Source organism: Serinus canaria, chromosome 1A (genome assembly GCF_022539315.1).
Source record: "Serinus canaria isolate serCan28SL12 chromosome 1A, serCan2020, whole genome shotgun sequence".
NCBI lineage: Eukaryota > Metazoa > Chordata > Aves > Passeriformes > Fringillidae > Serinus > Serinus canaria.
This window is the reverse complement of record NC_066314.1, coordinates 27,650,014-27,673,412: the sequence shown is the minus strand read 5'-3', so window position 1 is coordinate 27,673,412 and position 23,399 is coordinate 27,650,014. Positions and strand designations below refer to the sequence as shown.

Here is a 23,399-nt window from a genome sequence, read left to right as displayed (position 1 = left end):
CAGCAAGTGGTCTGCGGATCACTCCTGTTGTCTATTATTTTCCTTTTGGTGTCAGTTGTCAAAGGAATGAGATAGAGGCAAAAGGTGCTAGGACTATGGGGTTATTGCAAGCTGACACCTAGATCATGAGGTCTGCACCATGTAGCTATGCTTGTGGGACATTACTAAAAGTAGAAGCGTAACCAGGGGGAACCAGTAAAAGCACTCTGGAAGATTGGCAGTGCTTCCAGGACTGTCCTGGGCTGCTACAGAAATGTCCTGTATGTGTGCTATGAGTCCTCAAAAATGTTTTAATATACATTCTTTTTCTCAGCTCAGTCACTCCTGAAGGGCTACCTTTTCAATTTTAGGTGTGCCCATCTCTCAATAGCAGGCAAGAGGAAAACACCCAGTCCAAAATTTCCAAGGAGGGTGGCAAAGAAAAAAGGAAGTTATCTGCTCACCTGAAATTTTTATTTGGGCTACTTCTCCATCTCCCCCTTCACTGTGTGCTCGCACCTCAACAACATATTCACCATCACTGGGGACTGGGACCTCTATTGTGTGCTTTCCAGTGGAAAACAACTTGCCTTCATGCTGTCCATCTGGCCTGTAAAGTACCTAGGAAAGTCATGGAAAATTCAGTTATTGAAACGCTACATTTCCAGGAAGATACATTTCTGTATGTACAGTATCTCAATGAAAAAGTTTTGGTTTTTATTTATATGAAACACTACACACACACACACACACACACACACACACATGTATATATAAACAAACTTGGTGGCTAATACAACTTTTTTCTATATCTATCTTCTCATTTTCTGTTACAAAATTATGCCACCTTTTGAAAAATAATTTTAGCACTTACACTCAAAATAAGTAATCAAGTGGTGGAGAATATCAATGCAGGGTGGCAGAGACCATCAATAAAAATATGAGAACTCAGCTGGGTTTTCTGACATAAATTTATAAGCATTTTCATAAATGAGACAATCAGCAATTTTATTATTAACTCTCAATGATGCTAAACTATTCCAAATGGGATGGTACATGCCCTGTGGGACCTTTAAAAAAGATCCCATTTCTTTCTAAAAAAATCTCTCTGTGAAATACTATTAACAATTCCCAGGAAGGAGTTCAACTCCTCAATCAAAATTTGCAAATCAAAAATATGACACTAATATTCCTACTCCAAGCAAGTAGCAACACTGAACAGGAATTAATAGCTGAAGCTTTCTATATGCCCTATAGTCAGTATATACACTTCCTGTGGTTACAGAGTAACTGCATCTACAGATAGTAGAGATCCTTTCCCTTTGTCTACCTTCCCAGACTTTAAAAACTCATGTTTCAGGAACTGTAACCCCCATGGAGATGGGAAAGGAAAACTGGAACAATGCATACTGATAAAAGAAAAAACTATAAAGTGTCTAACTTTTCTATGCATTATTTTAAATCAACAGACAATAAATGCAATCATGGGAAATAAGGTTTTTGCAGTCACTGCTATGAAATTTCCCATAATATGATTTACCAGCCAAATGAACTTCAGTCCCCTAATATTTTCTCATCATATTGACTAAGCCTACTGGCTTTGCCCTAGGCCTACTGGATGGCTGCAATTGCTGAGCATACCTTCCTCTTCAGCATTCAAATGTGTGTAAGTCTGATTACATACAACGATTCAACACTGTCTATAAAATGCACTACAAAGCATACATAAAGATAAAAAAACCTTTTCAGATATCATACTTTGTATCCTTCGACGGCAGACTCGTTTGACATTGCCTTCACATGATCCCAGGTGATGATGTACCTTGAACCAGATCTTACAGAACTGATAATTCTAGGGCGTTGGCTTGGAGCTGAAAAGCAACATATGAATAATGTACACATAAATGAGATTTCATAAATGTTCAATCATGTTTTTATTAAGACATGCAAAAATGTAAAAGTGTGAAAATGGGAGTTAAGGCTGCCATATATATAAGCAAGGGATAGTCTCCTTCCTGGAATGAACTGCAACAGCTCCAGCCAGGCAATTTTGGATGGCTTTGTGCAGTGGCTGCATTGTGGTCTGCCTTTCTGTGTTGTCAGAATAGAAGTGGCCAACATTATCCTTCACTGACCACCAGCATTTGCTGGCATGCAATTACCTTCAGAACCTCCCAGAAACATGGCATAAGTCATATTTATTCATTGGGATCAAATAATCAACTATTTACAGCCATTTCTACATCATTTAACTCAGATCAGCAGAAATAACAGTATGCCACTGCAGAAACCGTTAATTATAACTTACACAGTAAGCTTATAAAATTGACTCTTATTAATGAACCCTGCAGTGCAAGTTGCACAATACACTATTTAGTGACAGAGATCCTCAAATTAGTTGTATGCTTTTTTAGCCCAGATAATTGCATTTTAAATACACAAGATGCTTTTCTCACATTGTTCAGTCAATGCTAGTGCTAGGTATCCTCACTGAGTCAGGAGCAATATTCAAAAACCTGTTATGGTATATTTATTCTAGGGTGAGATTCAGATCACCCACTTCTCAAGACTGCCTGAATCTGCTGCTGATGAAAAGGGCAGCTGGTCACATTTTAATCATCATTGACAAAACAGGAAGACAGTGTACAGATGTTTAAGTAATAGCTGGTCTCAACTGCTCATCATTTAGAATACTGTGTCCAGTTTTGGGATTCCCAACACCTGAAAGACACTAGTAATCTGGAGTGAGTTCAACAGAGCAATAGCAACCTGGTGGGGATCTGGAACACTTGATTTGTGAAGGAAGGGTTAAAGAGCTGCACTTCTTCACCCTGGAGGTGAGACAGTTTTGGAGGGGACCTAAGAGTGCCCTGTCCAGGCAGGGGGTTTATCAAGAAGGATCAAGGCTCTCAGATCGCATGGCAGGAGGATGAGTAACAAAAACTCACAATATCGATTGAGAGTCTCAGACTAGATGCTCAGAATGACTCAGGGACTGGAATAGGTTTCTCAGAGAGGTTGTGCAGTCTCTATCCCTTTAGGTTTTCAAGAACCAGCTGGAAAAAACCCTGAGCAACCTGATCTGAGCTTTCAGGTGATATAGTTTTTGCAGGGCACCCCCAATGAGGGGAGAGAAAATTATGCATCTGACTCCATCTTTATCAGAAGGCTAATTAATTCATTTATTATACTATATTACATTATATTACATTACATCTAAACTGAATCTGCCAAGCACTCAACTCTGCACACAACTGCACACAATTGCGTGACTGTCAGCTGACAGTCCTGACACACAGACACACTTGGCCCTGACAGGTCAAGGAAACAAAACACCATCACAAAAGCACAACACAGGCACAGCAATTAAGATAAGAATTGTGTTTTCTTTCTCTGATGTTCAGAGAATGTGAAACCCAGAAATATTCTTGGGAAGAATTGTGCCTTGCTTTTCTCTTGAAGGGAAATGTGGCACCAAGGTGACCCTCCTTTGAGCCTACAATCTTAGCCTCTTTACTGCCTTTTGTAAGATATCCCCATTATATATGACAACAAAAGAGAGGAACGAGAATTTTAGCAGAAATTTTCAGACTAAGAAGCAATACCACATGAGGAAAGAACATTTGGTATATGGAGGAGAAGCCATGTTTGAAAACATGATGGACACGATTATACTTGACCTAATGCTCCATTTACTTACGTGCTTTCCTTGTGACAACATCAATGGTGCTGCTGGGAGGGCCATAGCCTGCACTATTGAAGGCAGACACATCCACGTGGTAGCGAGTGTTAGGCTTCAGGTTTTCCAGTTTGGTTGAATACTCTTGATTGCTCACCTGTACCCGCTGGGCAGCTGCTTCTTTATCATGAGCAGCCCAGTAACGAATCTGTAAGCATGCCAATTGGAGGATTAAATTATTTAATCATAAAGAAATTTTATAAAAATTGAAGTATTTCTATACTGTATATTCAGATATAAACCAGCTAAAAGAAATCAACAGCAATTGCATAGGATTCCTTCTACAGGCTGTGATTTTAACCAAGTTGTGTATACGCCTAAAGAAACAAAAATAAATGTAGAATTTATTATGCAAACTTTTCTCATGGTGGTTTAACTTGTTCCCAGCTAAGTCACTAGAAGCCTGGGAGCTGGATAATGCCTTCAAAGAAGAAGACTTTTTTCCTCTTGCTCTTTTGTTTTTGCATTCTGCTGTGAACATTAGTATTATTTTCTTACACTCATAGAGACTCAACTCTAAGAATGTTTTTGGTGTGTTTTGTTTTGAATGTCTTACAAATTTAGGCCTTTTGTACTTCTCTCTCTGGAAAGCAAAGTATTCAGTCATGTTAGCTGCATTGTAGGTCTGGATAGGTGTACGTAACCATTTGCTAGAGGTTTTCAGCTGAACTTGATTAGGTTACATAGCACAATATAACATCTCTCAAAGTAGATGAAGAAGTACATCAAAATACAACATGCAAAAAACATGACTGTAAGCTTGCAACACCTTAAAAACAAAAGCTAGTTAAGAGTACACAGAAATTCCATGAGGGTTTTTTTATTTTTTCTCCCAAGAACTTGATTGGTACTACTTTATTTCATTATGTATTACAAAGCACCAGGTGAAAACAGTGTAATTCCTATGGAGTGATGCCATTCCATACAGTCCCTCACATACACAGGGTTCTATTCTGCATGGCCTTGTGAGATGCAAATGAGAGTGAAACACTGTCAGTGTCTGGGATTTGTCTGGTTCATAACCATTTGCATAAGACTAAATTACTGCACAAACCTGAAAGAGCAGAAAGCCATGCCCATTGCATTTTGGTTCTGAGTGTTTTCACCCTCAGCATTTCTGCTGAGCTTCTGCCTGACTTCATAATGAATTTTGTGTATGTTACATGAGGGCATTTAAAATTTTTTAGGAAGAAGTTAACACTCCTGGTAAATTCAAGCTCTAGGAAAGATCTTACTTTGTAAGACATTATTGGTATCCTGTCATCTTTGTTTTTAAATAGCAACTGTTTTAACTTTCTGTTCTTCTGACATCAGCTGTCCATGAAAACTTTATTTAAGGAAAAGGCTAGAAGAACTGATGGTCTGCCAAAGTGTTAATATCGCAGGTTCACTTCTTTACAAGTCGTGGGTACAGCCCTTGTTTGGTGAGGCTTTATTTTCTCCCATTTACATTTAAATTACAATATTTAACAAAAATATTTCTTTTATCTTAGAACACATGCTGTGGGTGAATAATAAGAGATTCAGGGGATTTAGCAGCAGATTTCTCTTTACCTACTTCAAATGTCTTTGGACACGAGAACAATATCAGTACCCAGAGATTACTGTCAACTAAATACTTCTTGGAGCTTGTCTCTTGTCAATGTTTATTGCCACAGTCCTTCCCACCAGTATTACAGGTTACTCACTCTGATTCTTATAAATGTGACATCTTAGTGGCCTTTGTCACTCTTTCCTGCTGCAGGGAGAATCACACTGAATCTGCAGACCAAACTGGATTCACTTTTTAAGTTCAGCATGCACACCTGATTACCAGCAGGCACAAAAAGATAATCTTCAGTTCTATAAATGTAGGTCCTGCATTTTGTTTAGAAAGTATCATCTACTAGCATCCTAAACATCAGTTTACTGTAATTTAGGCAATCACAGTCATAAAATTCATACTTATAAAGGTGGCTGTTTTCCCAACTAAACAGCCTTTACCCTAAAATGAGGACTCTGCACCCACTCCATTCTGCAGGCTTCAGCAGTCCAGTGGCAACCTCCATCAGATGACTGGTTTCAAACTGGCATGGATCTGAAACTGTGAAGCCATTTCAGCTGAAGGTCTGATAGTAATCTTCAAGTCAGAGTTTCTTTTATATGATTATAATTAACATATTATTGTAGATAAGCAGGTCTTGTTGAATGCAACCAGCTGTACACCATAAGGTGTTAACAGTTAAGTGGCTGACTCAGGTGAGAGAGGGCGTGTACATCAGGAGTAGAGAACGTCATGTCTATCTCTAAGTTCAAACAAGTTTCTAGCCTGCAGCAAAAGAAGGTCTGTAAAGTTCTCGGTGGCCAAAAGTTTATTAACCATGACAGGACCAATAGTAGCTTTGTTGTTGATTTTAGCTGGCCACTGAAAAGTAATTATTTTTTTTTTTAGTATGATCTCTTATGTTAATTAAGTAACAGCTTTACCTAAAGATAGAAAACATGCTTTATATGAAGCTTTTATTAATCATGTGGCATATTCTGGAAGCCTTTGCATTCCTCTGCCTTGCAAAGCTCCTAACAATATTAATGTTCATTTACAGTACAGGGAGGCTAATGGTGTAATACAAGAGTAACACAGAGCATCAAACAAGACAAGCAAGAACAATGAATGAAATTGCAAATTTCTTCACCAAGAACATACTACATTTCAGACAGAAGTAATAGAATTTAAAAATTAAATAAAATTTAAATCCCAAATACAATAGTTCTTGGCTGCAATGTTGTGGACTTTACTCTTATACTGCCTGACCTATATGTCATGAACACAGGAAGTTCTTCTCTAATACACAGCCATAATTATGTATTTGAACCATTTTAACAATTCGTGGAAAAGAAAAAAAATTAGTACTTCCCTGAGAGCTAAGAAAACTACTGTCTTCTTTATACCATTTCTACATTTCTCACTTCATTTTTAAATAATTCCAAACTTTCTTGGAATAAAAGAAATTGGAAAAATTTGGAAATTTTTTCAAAAAAATTTTGGAAATTTCTTTCTTGCCTCTGGAATTAAATACCACATTACTTCAATGGGTCATATTTCCCCACCCTACTGAGTAGCCCCTCTCTCTTTTTTTCAAAGAGCTTTTATAGTAGCCCCAGACAGCCTTCTTATCCCTGGTGCTCTGCATTTACTTTGTTAGGGTAATCCATAGGCAATAAATTTCCAGAGGACACAGAAGGGGATTTCAACCAAGACCTTGAGTTTTTGTGGGAAATAAGCCAATTGTGATTTGTGCAAAGGAATGCCTTATGAATTAGTGCAGCCCTCTGTGCTAAAATCAGGGAAAAAACTGATGGTCTTCTCCTCTATTCAAACTTAAGTATACTGAAATTGCTTCTGTAAGTATCATGAAACAAAAGCTTCCATATTCTTGAAGGTTCTACATAGGACTTACACAAAAATATACTTTACTTATATTGAGAAAGAATGCTAATAAAAGCATTCTCTCGAAGACACAATGATGGTGAGTAGTGATAAATTTGTTTAGTAAAATAAGCCTACATCTATTGCATAGAAGCAATGCAAAATAAGAATAGTGTCACTGGTGCTGCATGCACTGCAGAGATGTGGCTGTTAGCAGTCTATTGTAAGAACTCATCGATCTTAAATTCTCTGTATGGATGGAGATGGTTTTCATACTCTGTCTCTTCTTTAAGTGTGAGCTGAGGATACTCCTCTGTAATGGCAAAATGTATCAGCTCACACTCATCACCACGGGGCAGTCATCCTGACAGTATGCATTAGTGTCAGGAAAATCTGACTCCTCCTGGTGTGAGAAGCATTGTGTCACAGGTGAAATTCCTCAGGTTCTTTGCTCAGGGCACTCCCACCTCTTAAACTCTAGCATTCAAAAGTCAATTATGCAGTTTTCAAGCAATAATAAAGACCAAAAGGAAACGGAGAAGGTGCTGGTGAATGATGGTTTCTATTAACCTGTGTTACACCTGAGCAGTAACTTAAAGGTAACTATTTATCAATGCAAATAGACACAGAGCCTTCCAGAGACAGTCACTAGAATTTTATAATGCACTTTGAATACTCCTTCTACCATAACTTTTATTGCAACTTCACAAATGCTATCTGCAGCCTTAACCTTCCAGAACAACCCTCTCTATTTTGCCCTGTCCTATGGCTCCTTCAGGACTTATGGGAGTTCTGATCTTCAGGAACACAAGTCTTTTTTTTTTATTCTCAGTGAAGAAGTATGGACTTTCCTTTTGCTGCCTTCCCTTCTACTAGAGTGAGACTGGTGATTGTCCTGGGGAAAAATATCTCAGAATTAATGCCTTATAGAGAATTGTGGGGCAGTAATTTTGGACTATCAGTCTGTTTATTGTCTAGCCAGAGGAAATCTTTTACATAGTCCTGATAATCAGAAGATTGTCTTATAAAAATAGGGGAAAAAAAAGGAAGAAATTTATATTCTAATGTAGCTCCTCACTGTACATGTACAAGCCAGTCAGTTCATGATGGATTTGTGTAAGTATAGGTGGATGGAATTACGAATAGGTGGATGGAATTACACTACAGCTGTCAAAACAAGGCCACACCACAAACATCCCTAGTCCATGTAGCAAATGGTCCATTCCCAGGATATTCCACCTTTTTAACAGTTATTCTTTTTTCAGCTCAAAGATCCGCCACATTTTTTTTCTCAGTTTTTTTCTTTTTCTTTCTGTTGACTGTTCCATTCATCCTAGTCTTTCCTGCTAAATCCTATCTCCTCCTTTCTTCCCCTGATGTCCCCTGACACAACTCAGATGCCTTTATGTCTAATAAGGTATGGGCATGTTCTCCTACCATGTTCTTTCCACATTTATCTTTCCTCCTCCTGTTTTACCACCCTATTCCCTACTACAGCTCTGAACATCCATCTTCATGGTCTATCACAGCTGTAATCCCAGCCTCTACCAGCACTCCTTGTTGCTGGTCTATCCACCAGAGAGAGCAGCTGCCACTCTCCATCAGTTGCCACTCCCTACATTCCCAAAGCCCCCCGTGTGTGCCTGCCAAGTGTGTGTTCTGCATGTGAAGGCTCCAGTTTCTGGGCAGACTGTCCAGCCTGGGAGTGCAATGCTGCTACAGGGCTGCCCAGGCTCAGCTCACAGATCTCAGCTATGACCGTCAATTTGTCTGTCCTATTCTAACTGCAAAATCCCTATGAGACACCAAACCAGTGGGCTGCCTTAGTAAATTAGGAGTTACCACTGATACTAGTGTGTTAATTTCAAATCCCAGTGCCCTCTGCTTGTAATTTTAAGACTTTATGTCTGTATTGTATAAAATCAACCTTTACATGGGACACTATTCTTTTTACAGTATCACAAAAGTTTTACATAAATCTCATGGAGACAGAAACAAAAATCAGGAAATAAAAAACCCCAAGTATTACTTATTTATGAATAGATATTTATTTAAAAAAATATTCCATTAGATTGCTACTCATTTGTATGTTCTTATTTTGGAACATAGAGGATATCTTCAGTAGCTGAAAACCTAATTCCCAAGGTAAGTCACTAACAAACTAAAGACCCAAACCCCTATTTGGGTTGCAGCCAAAGTAAGCAGACTGTGCACTGCAGAGTTTGCCAGCATCCACTGTGCATGGATGATGTTAAGACTTCTCTGCTAGAGTACTACATGGCCATTTCTCATTGCATCCAGCCTGTGGCTCTTGTCATTTCTGCAGAAGGACAACAACAATTTTCACCAGTAATACCATTGAGATGGACCAGATGGAACATGCCCTGAAGCTCTTTTCATGAAAAAGAGCATGCAGAGAATAGAAACCATAAAGAAAACATCACTGTCTTGTACAACAGCAGTGTCTCTGTTATACTGGATTTTGACATTTGTCAAGCAGTCCCACTTACTATAAGGTTTGTCGGTGAAATATATTAATAACTGCTGGTTATTTAAGTGGGCCAGAGTTAGTTACAATTCTGCATATGTGTTGGAAATTACACCCAAAATTTAATTTCAATATGCTTTAAGAAGTTATGGACAGGCATTCAATTACATGAAAGAGACAATACTCTTTCATGAAATAATGGTGCATTTTGTTAGTTGAAAAGTGCAAACATGCATTTTTTTAATCTATTTTAGTAATGAAGTACATAACACCAAAAATAATCTGTTTCTCTAGATGCAAAATAACTAAAGAGAGGTGAACCCTAAGAGATGGAATGCCAGAGTAGGAATTATTGTTGGCTATAAGTACTGACAGTAAATTAATAAATGGATTGACAGTGTCACTACTAAACTCACCTGATATCCCTCCACAGATTTATCAGAAACATGGTGCCAAGAAACAGACATTTCAGAAGACGACAAAACCTTTACACTCACATCTGTAGGTATTTCAGTTGGAGCTGAAAGATGAAACATATGTTAAACATTCAATCGGATCCGGTGGTAGTGTTATACTTGTTTACATGGATTCTCCTCACTTCAGCATTTTATATTATTTTCAGTATTTTATATATTTTTTCTGACATCACTGACCTAAGTGTTAGTTTTTAATCTGGTTTTTCTTGAGTAAACTTCAAGTCCAGTGATGATCTGTAAGGAAAATGACTCTGTAAAAACAAAGTAATGATCCTGTTACTTGGCTCAGGCTACGTATTTTTACGCTTCAACAGATTTCATGCTGAAATTTGTGTAAACTGAAAACAGCCTTTGATAAAGCCTTTGAAGCATCAAGAAATATTTTACTAAATGGGACAGCAGCTCACACATTATATACACGAGATTTTTAAAGTTAGTTACACACAAATACTCATGTATGTAGCTTAGTCCTAATAATACAAATTTTTGTGAGAGCAGATATTAGATACACAGGTGTCCAGTGGCACATGCAAACTTGAACAAAGGTGTGAAATAATCCAAAGCACCTCTCAGTAAGGTATACATCATAAAGTTGATTTTGTTTGCATTCTTAGTTCTGAACAGCAGACAACATGGAGTACAGACCATCATAATGTTTTAGACCTTTATCCAGGGCTTAGACTATTACAGTCTAGTTTCATTTCACTGCTGCTTGAATTTTAAATGAGGTAAGGAATAAAGAAAGGCATAAACTTAGCAATGTCTGTAAAAGATAAAGTTTTCCAAGTTAACAACAATTCTCTGTCGTGAACCTTTTGAAACAAGTTGCAACAGACAGGCATGGCAGCCCTAGCTGAGGAAAGCTTTCATATGCACCTAATCTTCCAACTGGGCATCCAGTCAACTATGCATCAAAACAGCCACTGTTAAGAAAAAAATCACTAAAATCTCTCATAAAAAGTATCCTAGGTAACAAAATAATCTTATATGCAAAGTTACCTTTTGTAATTGTCTTTCAATGGCTGTTAATAATGCAAATGTCTAATTAGAAAATTATACATTATTGCAAAATTGTTTTCACAATGACAGGAATTTAGATAAGCAAGAGGCCTGTGCACTCATTACTAGCAATCATTACTCACTACTAGCAATGGCAGAAATGACTAGCAGTTGTCAGACATGGAACTTGGCTTATTCTGTGGGAACACAGAAATTCCCTAGTCACTGAAGGGAATAACAATGCCTAGAGTTACAACTAGAGAAATACAGATCTGTTACAGAATACACAACTTAGTGCAAAAGCTGTCACTATATTTATGTATGGATGGATATTTATACACATCTGCATGGAATATTGCATGACCACATTGCTTTAAGATTTCCCTAATACCTTTGAGAAGTCTTGTTGCTTAACAGTAATAATATCACTAGCTGACTCAAAGGTACAGGTGTAATAGTTGTGATCACCTAATCTATTCCCAAATCACTTTCAGACTCTTCTCAGCTGTATTCATTACAGAACTTTGCAAAAAATTTCATACTGAAAAGTTTCAGCTGCCAGGACTTTTGCTGATACAATACTCTAACAATATTTCATCTGCTCATGCTTGTTTAAGACCTGCAAATAATTTACATCCCTATTTGTCATTTATGTTCTATAAATATTTTGCAGCCCTTCCTGAGCCAGAAAGATGGCATCAGCTGCTTTCCTCCAGCCTTCTAATTCTACCAATCAAAAGAGAAATCACGTGGTCATCACAATATATTCTCTTCACTGACAATGTATTGGTCATCACACAATTATCTCCTAAGCAAAACTACACAAAGTTCAGGTTGGCAGCCAGTAAGAATGCTCTAAGGTATGGAAGTGATTTGTTCATGTCCTGATGCCAGGAGACAACTCTCTTCTCAATGCTCTTCAGACTGACTTCCGTTACATCTCTTGGAAAAATTCCCTCTGACCTGCCCTGAAGTTCCTGGATTGGATATAGGCAGTAGTCAGGGTCACAGCTCCACATAGGAGTTATGAGCACTACTGGTAAGGTTTGTACTCTTGTGCTTGAAATCAAAGAAGTAGGTTCACTGAGCTCTATTTCTTTTGCAGTCTGCATCTGGCTTCATTTAACCACAAATGCGTTTTATCAGGTATCAGGACTTTGCTAAAGTCTGTGTTAGAACATCAGCAGCCACCCAAGTGACTCCTTTATCTGGAAGCTGGCACTACTGCCATTTGTTTTTCCTCTTTTTGAGCTACTAGGCTCTACCATGTCCCTAAACTTGGAGACCATACACACTTGCCACTCCTGACATGGTATAGATAATCCTAACATAAACACGTGGGAGCTTATCAGTCAGTTGTTGATAAAGTCTCTGAGGAGGGATGGATACTTAAGTGTAATTTGACCGATACTGCTTTCACTACACCATAGCTATTTACTAACACACTTATACAATTGCAAAAAAACACCCCTCTGTGCTGTTGCAGCAGCTGTTGAAGATGATTTGCTAAGGTGTGCTTTCCTGAGGTAAAAAGATTAGTATTATCCCCATCAGCCAGCTTGCACTGAGGACTCTTCTGTCTTTTCTCTGTGTGTGGCCGATTTGTGAGCAAAGTTCCCATTAGTGCTAATGGGAACCATGAACATAAATCTTCCATAAAGTACACAGAGCACAGAACAGAATGGAAAGTGTGAGAATGTGTTATCATATCCTCCTCTTGGCTCTTTGGTCCACATCTGTTGACTTTGTGGAGATTTTGCTCTACAGAAAGAAAAATACTAGCAGTTCTTTGGGTTTCTGGCCGAAATTAATAAACTGCATTTTTTTAGAACAGGCTTGAGTGATGATAATGCAATTAAAGATGGTGTATATATTTCTTGTGATTTAAAGTAAACTTTATTCCAGTACTTTCTCTCTCCTTCTAAGTTTGGAAATGTCATTTAAACTTCAATCCTTAAAATCACAGCATGTGAAACAATTAGAGTAAGAATTAAGAAAAATATTTTAATGGAATGTGAAAGAGGTTTCTATTAAATTGCTCACTTGATAGCTCTAACATGTAAATCCAAATAATGTATGTAACAGGGATAATTCATATGACACTCTAAACAAGCTGGAAATGTAACTAGATACAATTGAACTATCATTCCTTCACAATTTTGGGCTAAATTCTGATACTGATCTACTAAAATAGTAGGTTTTTGTGTGGTCTGTTAAGAAGAAGAAAATTAAGCATATGTCAAATACATGTATTAAGATCACAGGGACATTGCTGATCTAAATGTTTTGGGCAACCACTGTGTAGAGGACAATTTTTTTTCTATGTTCTTAAATCTTTTTACAAGCTGTGTGAAGAATCTTGCAATACACAGCATCCTGCTGTGTATTGCTTATTGCCACCAAGTACCACCAAGTGCTCTGCATCACACAGAAAGCAGAAAGTGGGAGTTGGCTGTTCAGAACAAGTGTTTTGTGCAGGCAGTGCACAACCTCCCTGCTGAAAATGTATCCTGCTATACTAATCAGTGCCAGGTTCTACTGATGTTGGTAGTGCAGATATGGACACACAGTGTAAAACTCATTTGGAACATTTACTCACCATCTTGTGCTGAATAAATGACAGCAGTGAGACTGAAGGGCCCATCTCCTTTGTTGTTAAAAGCTTTCACTTTTACTTGATACTGAGTGGAAGGTGGCATTGATTCATCCTTGTGGACATATCGGCCAATTTCAGGATTAGTAACTGTAACTCTTCTCCATTCTTTCTCACCAAATGGCTTGAAGGCCACTATATAACCAAAGTTATTGCCATAGTGGTATTCTCTTGACAAAGGCTGTAGAGACAAAAAAAAAAAAAAAAAAAAAAGTTAAGTTTTGCTAAACAGCTAGGTCTAGAATGAAATATAAATAATGCAGGAAGCATTGATATTTATATTGTAAAAACACTGAACTAAACCTCCATTCCATCCCGATTTCCTTCAATGGCTTGCTTCCACCCCCTTTAAAAACAGGCCCTGTTTGATCTGTAGTATTAGTGTATTTGCAAGGAAAACATTTTAATAACTTTTTCCTCATCTGAACTCGGTGCAACACACATCATGTTATCTCCCACAGAAAGAAACCAAGAATAATTGCGCAATAAAACAGCTGCAGCTAGCAAGAAAAGACCCAAGGAATGAGGCACAGCAGATATGCAACACAGACATATTATGCCAGTACAGAGGTCCATGTACGTGTGGAGATAGATATTCCTGCAAAAGAATCACAGTGAAGAGAAAATCTATGTGGTTGGCCCAAACTATAATAATTTACTGAAAGTTTATCACCTAGGCAACTGGCACAGCTGCCAAAGAAAGATGGACACATTCAAAGAATGACTCATCCTACCACTTTTCACTGATGATGGAGGGGATCCAGATGCTGATTTAGACTACCTAGCTTCTAACTGGCAAATCCTTTAATGAAATGACTCCCACTTTCAGTACAGGCATTAAAGGTACCTGTCCAAAGTATTTCTTAAAACTATAGCTAATTTCCTATACCTAGGAATACAGGAAAATACAAAATTAAGGAAAACAATCTGCCATAATGGAGTTTTCTTCTTTTACCAATGCTCTGCATTCAGTGGTCCCTTCTCAGTCCATAGAGTTTTTACCACAACTATTAGACACTGCACCCAACCAGCCAAAATCACATCATTCATCTGTGCATCGGGAGGTTGACCAGAAGCATCCTCTGAAAATAAGCTTTCTGCATCACCTTTTTCCCTAATGGAAACCTCACAGAGATGAAATAGCTTATCTTGAGACAAAGGTCTTGGAGCAGTGACACAGAGATTAATTATTCTCCTTAGGTGTTTGCCCTCTGCAGCACTTCAACCAACATGTGTGGAGATATTCTGAGCAAGGTTTTATGAAACGTCCATGTAGCTGATCTTCTGCATCTATCACTCTAACTAGCTGCTTAAAATAAACCAGAATTTGATCTCATATGCCAAAGTAAGCAGACTGGATGAGGCCCTAGCCTCAGAATGATTTTCAGCCAGAGAAAACTTTAGAAAGCCAGGAATGGCACATAAAAATTATACTCTGAAAGGTCTTATAAGAAATTTGAAAGCAGCTTTCTCTTCAATGGCTGCACAAAATAAGTAGCTGAATAGTTTGCAGAATCCACTGAAAACTTTGTAAAAGAAAATGGGAGAGGGAAACACAATGGGGAAAAATGAGGAAGAATGGACATTCCACTCCTAGCTCTCCTTCTCAGTTCCTCTTTCAAAACAAGTCTTTGATTGCATCTCTGGCTGTCTCATTCAACCTGGGCTTATGAATCATAGAAGAAGCAGAGAAGGGGTTGGCAGCAACATGTGAACCTGCCATACATTTTGTTCTTCTCTTCTTAATTAAGGACTATTTAGAGTAGCATATGCAAATGTCAGCACATTTGGGGGAATCAATATGTATTTTTATCTTAGCCTTACAGATAGACATATTGTTGTCTGTCAGACTCGGAGAATCTACAGTGTCTATTAAAAAAACCCTTGCTAGACAGGATAGAAGATTCTTGGGAAATAAATACTTGAAGCCATGCTTAATTTATCTCTTTAAAGGAGCTGCCCAGAACAGATGTGAAAAGCATAACATTAGGTAAGAGAAATAATGAGAATATAAATCTGCCTGGGTCTAAAGCAACTACTAAACTAGTCTTGTACTTCTGGTCTTCCATTAGTCACTATTCTTTCTCCTGGTTATATTTCCTTTGTTTAGTTTGGTCACAGCCAAGTTCTCACTGTATTGGAAATGCCAGGAGTACCAGTCTTCATATACAATGCAATAAGCAGCTCTGTAGTTTGTTAAAAGTTTTTAGGTGTGAAGGAAAATAAGTAAAATAATCTAGGTCTTCTGCACCTGCCTATTGCATTTCAAAAACAAAGAGACCAGAATTAAGCCAATTAGGACACATTTACTTACTGATCTCTTATTAGGGGAACTAAAATACAACCTTTCCAAAATATTGTAACATAACTGTGGATCTCTTTTTTCAGAAACTTATAAATATTTTCTTCACTGTTAAAATACTTAGGAAGACTGAATAAATATTTTGCACTCAGTTAAGAAACAAAAAACCCCAAAACCCCAAAAAACCCCATCCAGGAAAGCACAAATCTTATGGCTCAAAGATATGGCTGGCTATTTCTGTCATACTTGAGAACTTTCACAGATATATAATCAATCCTAAGTACAAAAAGAAGAAAATATGCATATGGATGAAAATCTGCATATTCATAAGGAGAATCCCTATACAACATACATGCAATTGGACTTATGACATCTTTACATTACTTCCCCCAAGAAAAAGCACTCTAACTAGAGGCAATTCAGCTGCTACATATGAAACAACTATTCCCCAGAAGACAAAAATGGCATAATGTGCCATATGTATCTCACAGGCGTACAACAGTGAACAGAGAGGTGAAAAGAAACTAAACTTGGTAATTTTCTCAAGCATAACAAAACCATCTTTCTTTGCCAGAGGTAATGCTGCTGTATTTCTGTTTCTCCTGGATATCCATAGGCTCTGACAGGAATCCAACAATCATTTTTTTTTATTTCTTCTCCCTAGCTTCCCCAAATACCCTGCAGTAGATTTCAGTTATCTTTTTCATGCTGCTTTTGCCTATGCAACTTTGTTTATAAATCCTTGTCCTCTCTTGTGCTGCAACTTGCTTTCCTCTTACCTTGGTGTCTCTTTTCCCTTCTTGCTTTACCTATATTCACAATACAGGTAAGTTTTCAAAACCATTGCCTCAATAGCAGAATGAAGCCTGCTTTCAATGATTATCATAGTCAGTATGTGTTTCAATCTCTTTGTTTTTGAATGTTTTAAATTATATTTTAGAAATGTCCAACACATAAACCCCTAAGATACTCTCTTCCTCATTCCTTCTCATGTACTTTTTAATGAGAAAAGTCTGAAAAACTATATATTATATACAAATCCTGTTCTCACAAGACCCAGAGAAAAACCATTCCCAGGTTTCAGGAGGAGCAAGATCAGATATAAGATAGGACAGGTTTCATGCCATCTTGCATGCGCAATACTTACCATCCATGTTATTGTCAGCTCTCGATTGCTTCCACCCCCTCCTCCAACATCAGAAGGAGCCACATTAGGAGCTAGGGAAACAGAAGAGACAAGAACAATTACTACAAAGTATGCAGCAGACAGCTGCAAGGCCAATGAGCACACGTGGCACACACAATTAAAGTAATGATGGTGTGCAATCTGCCAAGACTAATGCATAGCTACTGCTTCAGGAAATGTGCCAGCTGTAACCATAGCTAGCAATCATTCTTCCTTCTCCCCCTATTATCTACAAATATTTAATTGAATATTCAGGAATGGAAAATTTCTTGCAAGTCTTAAAAGAAGCACACTGTGTATTGTTCTTAGATGTTGGCATGCCAAGGGCTCAAGCACCGTGGACTTGCACATGTAATTACCTCAACACACTGTGGTCATTTACACCTACTTCAATGGATTTACTTGCCATGTGTAAGGTTAAACCCATAGGTCTATCTTTGAAGCACTGGCAGCCTCATTGTATTCTAGATTAGCAGCACATGTTTTCGTGATAGTTATGTTCAGGATGGGTAGATGTACCTAAGCAAAACTGACATAGAACTTCATAATTTACTAATTGCGTTTTACACTGATCTTCTGTGTAATGAAATATGATCTGTTGATCTATCATTGGTGCACAGCTGGGTGGTAAAGCAGGATACTTTCAAGGACTCCACTATAAATCATTGCTATATTGTCACTTCTCTCAGACTCTTTGCACTGCGTACAAGGATTCTGTTGCTATCCTCTGTGGTGTTTGTGGATATATCTGCTGTCACTCAATGTGGACACACAGTGCACCACTGAAAACTTAGGACATGATAGCTTATCTACAGGGCATTAATTATGCATCAGATATGCATGTATGAGCTATATGCCCTACCTAAATTAATGTATGCCTGTAAAATTTCTGATGGGATCAGGCATTTTCTCCACTACTCAGTGAAAGCTGTGAGTCAGAGTGCTCAAGCACTATGTAAGAAAGATGTTTGCTGAGGCCTTCTCTGAGGGTCAGCTGAAGAAAACACAATGCAGAGCAGAACTAATGTTTTCAGACAGGATGAAAGTATGTAAAAATAAATTTGAAATTGAAATCAGCATTCAGTGCATGGTTTGAATTATTTATTTCTGTCCTTTCTGAAAACAAATTAGTGGAGCTCAAGACTAAACATACATATGACAATTTGAGAGAAAGCTGGAGTTTGTTACTTGACCTTGCAGTCACACTATCTATTACAAATATATAGCTTTAGAGATATGTTAGAAGCAGAGGGTTGCTAGAATGCTTAAGTAGTCAAAGAAGATAGATAGACAGGCTGCCAAAGAACTAAAAAAACCCTCTTTAAAGTTTAACAAGTCATTATTTTCAAAAGTATCTTCCCCATTCTCCCAACTATTAAACCCAAGTTTCTCTCTCTGTTAAGACCAGGTAACTAACTTAAGACAGCTGTACTAAGACAATTACTCTAATGCACCCAGAAGCTAAAACACACTGAAACCAGCCCTTGATCCACTGAATTTCAAGGAATCACTAGGAAATGTTATTGATGAAGCAAACTGTTTCATTAAAATAAAACATATTGCACACATTCTTAGCATGTTCATAAGTTACTGAAATTAGTTATCTACCAGAAGAGAGACTTCAAATTTGAAATGCTGACAACTTTTAAGTGTAACAGACATTACCAGTCACCCACACAGTACAACAAAGACACAGCACTGTTTATTGCTATTTAACACAGAAAATGTTACCCATAACTACAATATGTAGACATGGATTTTTGTTTGTTATTTAACTTTTTCAGAATTACATTAAAATGTACTTAGAGTTGTGCATCCTGCTTCTGTAGTACCTTTGATATTGACTGCACAACCCAAATCCTACTGTTGCTTATAACAAATTCCAGCTCCTGTCAGAAAACACACTTGGGTACAGAAGTTAATCTGTAAACTGTAAATTCCTTATACCCTATTTTGTCATGACAAGAAGTGCTGACTGATGCCTAAGAAGACTATACTACCATTTTACATGGTTTGCCAAAAACTGTCACACAGCCTGCCAGAGCAGGGTGTTTTGTCCAGGGAATCAGGCAACAAAATAAACAGACCACTTCTTGCAAAAGAGATAAATCCTGCTACAAAACTGGAAAGTATGCCATTTTTGGGGAGGCTACAAAAATTTCCATGAACATAGCACACTGCAAACTGCAGGACACCATCCCTATTCCCCCCACTACCCCATGTCCATTATTTCTCCCCTTATATGTGTCTTATCTAACACTTTTTAAGTGTTGTAAACCAGAATTCTCCTGTAGATTCTTGGGCCTTCAAACGCAGCTCTTGAGTCATAAAACATATGATGTTAGTAGTCAATTTTCTGGAAAGTGATTATCTTTTACTTTAATATTAAAGTTCTGTGGCTTTTCCTTCCTTATCCAAAATAATTTAACCAATTTCTTTTCTTTATCCCCAAGCAACAAAATTTTAATGGACCAAATTTGTCTTTAGTGAATGTTTTGAAATTTACAATGCAAATACATTTTATTTTGAAAATACTATCTAATCAAAGTTAAGACCCAGCAGGTGTAATTGCAAAAGTTGTTTTCCACACTTCGGTTTTTCATTTTCAGTTTTGAAACTCAAGCTATGGGAAACAATTGTAAAGAAATCTAGACTGCAAGTGGGTGCTACTCTGTGGAATACAGGTTTGTTGGAATACAGTCTTTATGCAGTGATACATTACCCCCTAGGACACTGCTGTTATCTCCTCTGTACAGTAAAACCAGAACGTATAATCTGGAATAGTAACATCTAAGTCCTAATTTTAGAGAATTCATTATAAAAAAGGATGTGCCTGAGCCTGAAAAATATCCTTAAATATGTTCTGAGCTGTGAACACTGAGCAACCAGACTCAACCATATTCTCTGATAAGAGAATATATTGTGCTGGATAATGTCACATAGGTGATGTGATTAAAGAAGACATCAACCATACCTGCAATCACAGAAAACTGGCATTTATCAGTAGAACACATATCCTGCAATGTATTCTTTAGTTAGAATACAATCCAAATGGCAAATGGACATTTTCCTTGTTAAATACATGTGTGTTTTCTCCTAAGTCCTGAACCACACTCCCAAACATGTGCACACACTCATACACACACAGCCTGGCTGACAGATACAGCAGGGGAGCTCTAAAAGATGCAGTAGGATTCTGTTTTAGCAATGAAGACAAATTTGCCATATCATGATCTTTCTTTTCTGTCTGCTTTGATGCTATCACATCGTCGTAGTTTGGTACTTGCTTACTACAATCTCTAGTTGTGGGTGGCTGAAAATATATTCTCTGCCCACTGGATCTTACAAACTGCTTCTTTTAGGGTAAGACCTAGAATTACAAAATCGGTGAACAAAAATGTAAAACTTAAGAAACACATTTTAAAACCCCTGACATTTTCTGTTTACGTACGAGCGCCTTCGGTTCTAATCCTGGGCGATGGCATGCTGGGCTCCCCTGTCCCCAGAGTGTTTGTTGCTATTATCCGGAATTCATATTCCATCCATGGAATTAAATCGATCACTGTCGCAGATTCCATATTTCCTTCAATATCTGATGGGTCTAAAAAAAAGATTAAATGCTTTAGAAATCAGCATTTTCCCACTTAGGTCAGCAACAGTGTGGTTGATTGCAAAAAACTTGCACTATTCTGCGACCACACAGAGAAAACTGAAGCAAACTCGACATTGTACACTAGGAATATCACATTTTACAAAGAGTACCCACAGCAGTGACTGGGAATTTGGAAGCTATGACACTATCTTGTATAAACCCTTATTGACATGTCAGTTTTAACTGGATGTGAACAAGTACATGTAGTTATGAGATTTCCTTACTAATTACATATTGCAGCTGTAGAATTTCATTTTACCTACAGACAAATGCAATGAGAAATTTGTAATGCAGAAACAGTAAAATAAAAATTCATTACATGGACAGACAAGGGCTAGACATGTAGGGTTCAATCAATTGATGAAGAGTGGTTTATAAAATGTGGTCCTAATTTGGTGCACCTAATTAGTGAGCATGTTATAACTTGCTATCTGGTTCTGATCAAGAAAAGTAAATGTTCTTTCAATTCCTGTGAAAAGACTTGTAATTGTCTTAAGGATGAGCCTCTTTATCATAAATAAAATGAGTAACTCATGACTGTCTGCAATTCACAGACAATAGGGGTTGTCACTGTAGCTGTCTGCAGCTATGGAAAGACAGAGGATTTTCATTTATATACAAACAAGAGTTGTTTGTCAAACTAGAGTCTTGTGTTCAGACAAGGATGAGAACTGAGAAATTCTGCACTGGAAATGCAGCTGATTTGGAATTAAAATATAAATGCAATGCCTGCAAAAAACACAGGCAACAACAGTGTAAGCAAGCACTAGATGGTGATACCACTTCCCTCTTCCTAATGATCATTACATTTCATTCCAAAGTGAGGTCTTGAAAGAGAAAGGAACACATTTTCCATTTTTCTTTCTACCTGACCACCACCCTCCCTCATCCTTCCTCAGATTATTTTTCTGTCTAATCATCTATTGCAAACCTCTCATGTCATCCAAGTAATGATACAAATTTAACATTCTTTCACTGTCTTTCCTGGGATATCTGATCTTTTAGTTTAATTTTACTTTCCCACAGATTCCCAGAACCATTATGAACACTTGGCACAATGAGAATCTGAATCCCCTTCACTGGAAAGAGCCACATAAATGTTAACAACTTATTACATAATCCATTCATACATATTTCCATGCTGTGAAGTAGAATACACTTCTTTCACAAATACACTCAGTATTATGAAACCTGAGATGAATGATTTGGCTAGGGGAATAATGTTAGTAGTAATAATAACAATATTTCCAAAAGGCAATGCCAAAGTATATTTTCTTGTTTCACACATTGAAAATTAGCAGCATTAACTGATAGCCTAAACATTTGGTGACAGATCAATTTGGACTGTTCACCATGCTTCATTATTCTGAAAGTTAATAACACTGAATCAAAATGGGAGCAGCTCAGCAATTAGGTAAAAGCATGCAGTGATGCCAGTGATGGTTACTATGATGATTTTACCTATTTTGAGGGAATCATCTATTTAAAAAAATTAAGTGTGGTTCAAATGAAAAAGTAATGATTTTGAAAACACCAGAATAGTTACTGTCAACCTTTCAGAACTTAATAATGTATATCTTTTGTGTCAGTGTCTCTAAAAAGGAATTCAACAATCTAGATTCCTCCCTGTCCCATCCAAGATGTAAATCCCACTTAGCATTCTTTAGGGTAAGATTCAAAGTCTGACTGCATGTCTCAAAGACCATCTCAGTAATTCCGAGAAGCAGAGAACTTCAGAGGTGCAGAGAAGTTCATCCCATCATGCCTATAACACTGCAAATAGGGAATCTTCCCAAGAAGTGAGAAGAGAGGTTTCAAGTCTCTGCTCTGAGTCAGACAGGATGAAGACCTGAAACCGGGGCTTATGTTAACTCTTACACCTCCATTTCCAGTCCCAATAATGCACAGCACAAACAAAACAGTATTTGTTGCCACCTGAAATTCTTCATATTTCCTAATTTTCTTTATTTGAAAAGTACAGAATGAAGTAGAAATAAAATTAACTTACCCTGAGAAAAGTAGAGGCTAGTCTAAAAGGATCCTCCCTGCTGCATGTATTTTTACTGAACCAAATAATCAGGTATTTGAACAGCTCTAATTTCTCCATTCATTTTTTTTTAAAGTTTAAAGAAATCTATTTTAAAGAAGCTATTTAATAAGATAGAAGACATAAGAAGGGGCTGCAGAACCTTCTAGGTTCATTTTCCAATTAAAAATATCAGTGCTGGCTGATGGAGGCAATTATGCCCAAGTGAACTTCATATACTACATAGTCTGAAAGAAAAATATGATCTGAGGCAGGAGGCCTACTATATCTAACTTTTCAGTCCAATATGTCAGTCTGTTTCCTACATGCTTGTAGTTTCAAGTGAAAACTTAAATGAAAGACAATCAATGAAACTATTACTATTCTTAGTATTTAGAAATGCTGAGCATGTGATATCTTAATTCCACAGGAAAGCACTTGTCATTTATAAGGGTGGGATAATCAAACATATTGATAGGAAAATTCTGTATAA

The 23,399-nt window shown here is 37.4% G+C and overlaps 1 protein-coding gene across 1 annotated transcript in view; it reads right to left on the bottom strand.

Annotated features, from left to right (window-relative positions):
- CNTN1 (contactin 1) overlaps positions 1–23,399 on the bottom strand; it is a 212,273-nt gene that overhangs the window by 13,482 nt on the left and 175,392 nt on the right. Inside the window, exons 17-23 of the mRNA XM_050982023.1 lie at positions 20,680–20,829; positions 17,190–17,260; positions 13,687–13,921; positions 10,029–10,132; positions 3,680–3,866; positions 1,738–1,850; positions 444–600 (exon numbers count right to left, since the gene is read on the bottom strand). Of these exons, the coding sequence (XP_050837980.1) occupies positions 444–600; positions 1,738–1,850; positions 3,680–3,866; positions 10,029–10,132; positions 13,687–13,921; positions 17,190–17,260; positions 20,680–20,829 (1,017 nt within the window). The remainder of the gene's footprint in view (positions 1–443; positions 601–1,737; positions 1,851–3,679; positions 3,867–10,028; positions 10,133–13,686; positions 13,922–17,189; positions 17,261–20,679; positions 20,830–23,399) is intronic.